The 6,793-nt window shown below is 42.9% G+C and overlaps 1 protein-coding gene across 1 annotated transcript; it reads right to left on the reverse strand.

Moving 5' to 3' along the window:
• On the reverse strand, positions 1-3,676 carry LOC133909216 (F-box/LRR-repeat protein At1g67190-like). The gene is made up of 3 exons (XM_062351548.1): positions 3,248-3,676; positions 1,311-2,775; positions 1-398 (listed from the first exon to the last, which is right to left on the reverse strand). Exon 2 carries the CDS (start codon positions 2,619-2,621, stop codon positions 1,368-1,370), a length of 1,254 nt encoding a protein of 417 aa, XP_062207532.1. The 5' UTR covers positions 2,622-2,775; positions 3,248-3,676; the 3' UTR covers positions 1-398; positions 1,311-1,367.
• Between the last annotated feature and the right edge of the window lie 3,117 nt (positions 3,677-6,793).

Here is a 6,793-nt window from a genome sequence, read left to right on the forward strand (position 1 = left end):
TGCGAAATTTTCCAAGAGAATCAATCATACTTTACCGTGAAGTCGTCAACTTACAATTTTTTTTAAAAAAAAACTTTACAGTACCTCTGAAAGAATTTTGATTCAAAATTAGTCACAAGAATGTGACCAGAAGGGTCTTGGTATGATGTGGCATAGGCATGAGCCAATAAATCTCAACCATGAGCATTTCATGCAAGTTGAAATAACAGAAAGGGGGAGGATTTTCTTCCAGAAAAAGGAGCGCACTCAGTTCTGCAGCCTGTGCTGTCGTGCATATGGGCAAATGCAAGCATCTGTAAAGAGGACAATACAAGCTTTCTTTAATCATGTGCAACGGAGATGCACCCGGACTGACATTTACATCAGACGGCCCACATGAAGTAGAATAAGAAGCAACTCTGCAAGATGCATAACATAAAAAAAGAAAGTTATACTTCTAGTCAACTGATTGGAATATTAAGGGAGCTTAATATTGCACGCGAAAGAGTGTAACAAAACAGACTAACATTGTTCTTGAAGTGTGTTGTGATAGACACTAACAACAGTACTACTAGACCTATAAGTACAACAAAACTTGTAGCTAAAACTCATATTTCATTTAAAATGGTAAAAGACATAAGGAGTCAAATAATTACTATCTAGTCAAACTCGTGAAGCAAATGCCAGAAGCCCAGAACTGGCATGGAATAGTTCATTCTAGGAGCTGCTAGATGTCAGGCACATAGTTCATATGTGAAACGTATAAACAGTTGACAAGCAGACTGTAAATTGTAATAGGAACTGTAACCTAGGCCACCGATGAGAGAAGAGGTTTGAACTAAGAAGAAAAAATGGTTTGTCTGAACCATTGTCTTGTAGAACCAGTGTTACCGCAACATGCCATCAAGAAAGATAGATGGAATCAAATATAAGCTATGGCATATAATGGTGGCTGCCCACAAAAGTCCAACATAAGCAAAGTACTTTCTGAACCTGAATTCCCTAAAACCATCAAATGATCAAATACCCAGCCTCTCTCCTTCGTTTATTCTGTAAATGTGCAATATCGCCGCTTGCTAGCTGCTACTCTTCCGTATTAAATTACACCAAAATTCCCAAGATCCTGGATTTGAATCGATTATTGTGAAAATGTTTGTTTTTGCCACTAAATTTATTGCGCACACAAAGTACCAAGACTGAGCTTACAGGACGAACATTAAACCCAAAACGAACCATTTCTAAAAGGTTAGTAACAGGAGGGCATGCAGAAACTGCAAATGTAATAAGACCATGCTGAAAAAGTTTTGAAGCCACAAAAAGGAAAAGGTTACCTGATGGCACAGCTTGAACTGAACTAGGACAAGGTCGCCCAGTGAACCTAGTAGATGTCACTCATACTCAAATTGTACATCAACATGCACATACTTCCTCATGAGACAGACTATAAATGAGGTGAAGCTTGCTAACATCTGGCACTCATCTCGTGTTTTTGCCTCAGAAAGAACACCATGAATAACAAGTTTTTTGAGATTTGGACACCTTTTGATCATACCAAACACCCAGGGTCCGAAGTGCTCACTTATTACTGTCCAACCAAGTTCCAGAACTGAAACATTCTCCAGTGGCGATGATCTGTGCAGGCTGTAGTGGAGTAACCCATCTCGTAATTCATAACTCAGTGCAAGATGCCTAAGAAGAGGAAATGAAACAGATATAGTTTCTGAGTCCACAATCTCATCCTCGTCGTCAAACACAGCACCCCAAAACCGTAGCATTCGCAAGTTGGATGCTCTGGATATCATACTATATAACTTTGGCCAGACTATAGTGAAGTTGCTTACGTCTACTACCTCTAGATGATCAGTACTGTCTCCAATATCCAAATGTGTAACACTGACATCATCGATCTTAAGATGCTTAAGTATTCCTTTCCCGATAAGCTCGAACAAATCAAGGTTCAAAGCATTCAGGTGCAGAACCTCCAAGTTATCAGCATCAAGTATGATTTTGTCTACACCTACTGAATTTGCAAAGAGGCTCTTCAATGTATGGCTTGTGAGCTCTATTGTAGACTGTGGATCTGAAGTGACAATCTCAAGGACATCAAGTGCTAGTAACTCTATCTTTGGGCAAGCAGCAACTAAAAGGCTCAAATCCAAGGCTGAAATGCTGACATGCCTCAAGGAAAGGGATTTCAGACAGGTGAACCTCTGACAGCTTGGTTCAACACCTGTGATTGTGTTATGGTCCAAATCTAACACTTCGAGCTTCTGCCTACCACACTTTTCCAGAATGTGCACATTAGGGATCGTCCTGACATTGTAAGACAAGCTCCGGAGTGTCTCCCTGGTATACATGAGCCATGCAATCACAGGTGCTGCGGAGAACTCATGGGTGTTATCGATATGAATTGAAAGGCATTGCAGCCCCATAGTCTGAAATATAGTCTGTGTGATGACAATCTCCAGCTGGCGTGTAGTCATGTCCCGAGGAAAGTCGTCGGAATTGAAGGACAACAAACGGAGGTGCCTCCTGCAGGCATCCCGCCACTTACGACATACCGCAGAGGCGACCATGACATTGCATGCAGCACCAAGATGGGAAAGAATGTTGCCAATCACTTCGACAGGGAGGTGCTCCATATTTCGCACCCAAAGAAGGAACCACCCAACCCTATCAACTAAAATCTAATGAAGAGTTTTCTCCATCGCAACCAACGCAGTCTTGTAGCATGGAGTTACAAACATTTCAGATGCACATATCAATTGTAGGTTCAGACCTCATCACCTTCCTTCCCTGCAAAATGGCAATAATAATTAGCAAGTAACGCCAATGATATAGTAAAATCAGCATATAATTTCCAAAGACTTTGTCAAAGCTCAGGTTCAGCGACTGAGATACCAAAATTTCCGGTAACGCTATGATCCACCCAACTAATTTTGAACTAACCAACACAATCAAAAGCAGACTTGGCTACCAATCGGCGGCTTCCCGGTGAGAAAAATCCTGGAGTGGAATTGGTCGGGAAATTAAATCCCTCTCAGTCCCCTTGGAAAATTGCCACTCCGAATCTAGATCGAGATCAGCTTATTTAGATGCAGAATTGAAAATTTATGATGCAATTCCTCAACTGGAACATCGAAAGGGGAGATAGTACGATTGGATCATGAAATTTCATCATACAATTCTTTAATTCGAACACGAATCCAATTTCCAACCCAAACAAACAAGTGAGGGACAAAAGGGGCAGGGGAGAGAGGGAGCCGACCTTGATCGGAATGGCGAGAGAAAGACGATGAGACCAGTGACGATAGCCGCGGCGTGCCCGAGAACTCGGGCTTTGGCTGCGCGCTATCGCCGGATCTGCGCATCACAAGCCGGTTCGTCGTGGCGGCACCTCAGATCGACTTCACCCAGCAACCCCTGTCCAAATCGTCGCGTCTTGCTCTACTCCGGCTGCCGCCCGAGGCGCCACCGTCTTCGTCTAAGGACCCGTGCGGTGGACGCGCCCGGGTGAAGGCCGGGCAGAGGCAGCGGTAGCAGCGCAGGTCGCGAGGACGGGAGACGCGGCGGGTGCGGCGCTGACTCTCAAGTCTCGAGGCCGAGACGTCGGACACGGCGCTGAATCGCGACCACTGCGGCGTCGCGGCGAGAGGATAGAGGCGATCGCCCGCCGCACACAAATTGGTTGAAGTTACAGACCTCCGGCGGTAACCGAAAATTTACGATAATCGCAGTTATCGGTCAGTTAAAAATTAAAAAAATTAGGAAAAATTTTATTTAATAAAATTTGAAATTTAAAAAAAATATTGATTTTAGCCGTTCGGTAGTTACCGAGTGGTTTTCTTGAATTTTTCGTATTGTCGGTAACCGTTCGGTTTTCTTAGTAATCGTTCGGTTTTCTTGATTTATTGGACGGTTTTCTCGATTTTTAATGAAGTTTAAAAAAAATTCAAAAATTATCTTAATCTTCTAAAATCAATAATTAATTCATCCGAGCTTCAAATCCAGTGAAACATATTTTGTTGGTTTCCTTGTGACATTATCTACATGATAAAAGTATTTATACTCATAAAAAATTTCAAAATTTTCTGTGAAAAATTGTATTTGTTAAACCAAGTTAAATGCATAGTTTACTCTTTGCTAATCCAAAAATCATGAAACTAATTTTGTTAGTTTTCTTACATGATCCTATGTCTTTTAAAAATACATGAACTCATGAATTAGTTATTGTAACATGCATGATTGTGTAAATGTGTTGCGACTAGATTAATTCATAACTGACCCATCACACCTCAAAAATTAGTGAAACCACTTTCATTAGCTTATTTATACTATGATTTACATAGGAAAAATAATAGTAGACATGAAAAAGTTAATTACAGTGTTGTTTCTTAACATATTCACTTTATGCTTGTGAACTTTGTAAAAACCATAGAGAAATTAATAAAACTCTAAATAAAGTGAAATCAATTTTAAAGATTCTATTAAAATACGTTTTACACAAGAAAAATATGTGTTTGCATGTTACACTTTTTCTTAATATGAGTTAATAACTGAGCCGCACGCTTGAATTTTTTTCATTTTTTTAAAACTTACTCCCTTTAGAATATAATGTAAACGACATTATTTTTGAAAAAAAATTCGCAGAAGATATTAGAATTGTGTCTAGTTTTTTTAAGATTTTTTTTGATTTTTTTTTTATTTTTTTGAATTTGTTGAATTCAAATTCGGTTACCGTTCGGTTTCTAAAACCGGACCGGACCGAGAAGTTCGGTAACCGTGATTTTTGGACGGTTACCGACGCATTTGTGAACCGTGCCGCACACCCGGGTAAAAGAAAAAAATCAAGGGACGAGGCGTGGACCACAGTAAAGAGCAGATTGGGCCGAGAAGTTTCATCGTTTAAGCTCAGCCGATCGCGTGTCCGAGACGGGCCGGGACCGTCTCTAGGAATTTATATATATTCTTTTCAAATTTTTCAAGATTACATCTCCATTCCAAAAATAATAAATCTATCCTACTGTCGCCCGTTCAATGGCGACAACAAAGTCTCACCCATTGAATATGCGACATCTTATAAGCCCCGGTTGGTAGCGTATTTGATAATCGGGTAGGAAGATATCGCGGACGAGACATTCATGGCTGTGACGCCACGCGATCCACTAAAAGATATTGCCCGCTGAGCGTGTGAGACCTTTTGAGTATTTAGGCCGGCCGCGTCGGCGCTGCCGACATCCGCACTTTTTTGACAAATTCAACCGAGAGAGAAGAGGGGAGGAGATGAGAGGAGAAGGGAGGGGAGGGAGATTTATAAGGCGAAGCCTTGCTGAAAAAAAAGGTAATTTTTTCCTATTTTTTTAACAAACCCGGTAGGATAACAATTAGTACTGGATTTTGACATAGGTTAGATGTTAGATCTACGTTTTGTTTTATGTACATGGTAGTATAGCCACTAGAAGTAGGATAAAATATAGATCTAGGTTTAGAATTAGGGTTAGATATAGTTCAGCAATTAGATCATGTTTATACGTATTTAGACATATTTTAAGTATTAGATGTAGAATTTAAACATAATGTAGTCATAATTGATATGATAGACGTAAGATTTAGATGTGTTTGATATAGCAAATTGGAAATATGTTGTTGCAATATAGATTACAAGTTGGGCTACGCTTGTAATGAATTTTACATTGTAGATATAGTTTAACATGATTCTTTCTATTATGTTGCAATAATGTCATAGTTTTTGTCGATGGTTGCCAGGTATGACGGATATGTGACAGTTTAGAATTTATTACAGGGACAATGAAATCTTGTATGGTCTGGAATGGGTAGTACTGTCCGTATTTAAGTCAATAGACAAAGGCATATCCAGACCACTGCAAAAAAGTGTCGAACACTTGTATGCCTGATTGATGCGGGGTTTCAAAGTAGACCTCGAGGTTCAAGATATAACCATTAGCATTATCAACACCGTTACAGAGAAGGTGTGTACTGGGAGGTGTTCCCGCTCTAAGTAGATGAATTATGGAAGAGGTACCTGCATGATGTTGTGCATAGAGGTTAGCCTCTGTCGGTGTATCGGGAACCAGGGGTCCCTGAGTCCCGAGACCAGGCCGGCCGTCCGCCACGTGTCACCATCCCGCGAGGTCCCCCTGCAGGATGAGGAAAATCTAAGTTCCGGGAGAAGGTGCTTGGGGCCACAGCCTCTGGTTCCCGAGCACCCCAGTTCCTCGATGACCCGCAGAGTCCAAGTACCGGGAAGAAAGTGCTCGGAAGGGTTCCCACTCGCCCCCGAGTACCATGGTCCCCCGATGGGCCGAACAGCCAAGTGCTCGGGAGAGAGTGCTCGGGGCTGCACGTGGCAGCCTCCGAGGACTCGGTTCCCCGAAGGATCTGCTCAAGTGCTCGGGAGAGAGTGCTCGGGGCTGCACGTGGTAGCCCCCGAGGACTCGGTTCCCCGAAGGGTCTACAGGAGTGCTCGGGAGAGAGTACTCGGGGGCTGCACGTGGCAGCCCCCGAAGACTCGGTTCCCCGAAGGTCCTATAGGAGTGCCCGGGAGAGAGTGCTCGGGGCTGCACGTGGCAGCCCCCGAGCACTCGGTTCCCCGAAGGTTCGCGCAAGATCGCCCGACGCCCTGACGACCCAGAGGGACCCGTCGGCGGGGTGTCGGCCAGTCAAAGGTCCAATGCCGCATTTAATGGGCACGCGCGGCCTGACATCCTGACATTCTCAACTGCCCACGCCATGGTGTCAGTCTCTGCCATGCTTTGGCAGGGGGGCGTGGGTCCATTAATTGCACGGGTCCCGT

The sequence above is a fragment of the Phragmites australis genome, chromosome 2, assembly GCF_958298935.1.
Source record: "Phragmites australis chromosome 2, lpPhrAust1.1, whole genome shotgun sequence".
Lineage (NCBI taxonomy): Eukaryota > Viridiplantae > Streptophyta > Magnoliopsida > Poales > Poaceae > Phragmites > Phragmites australis.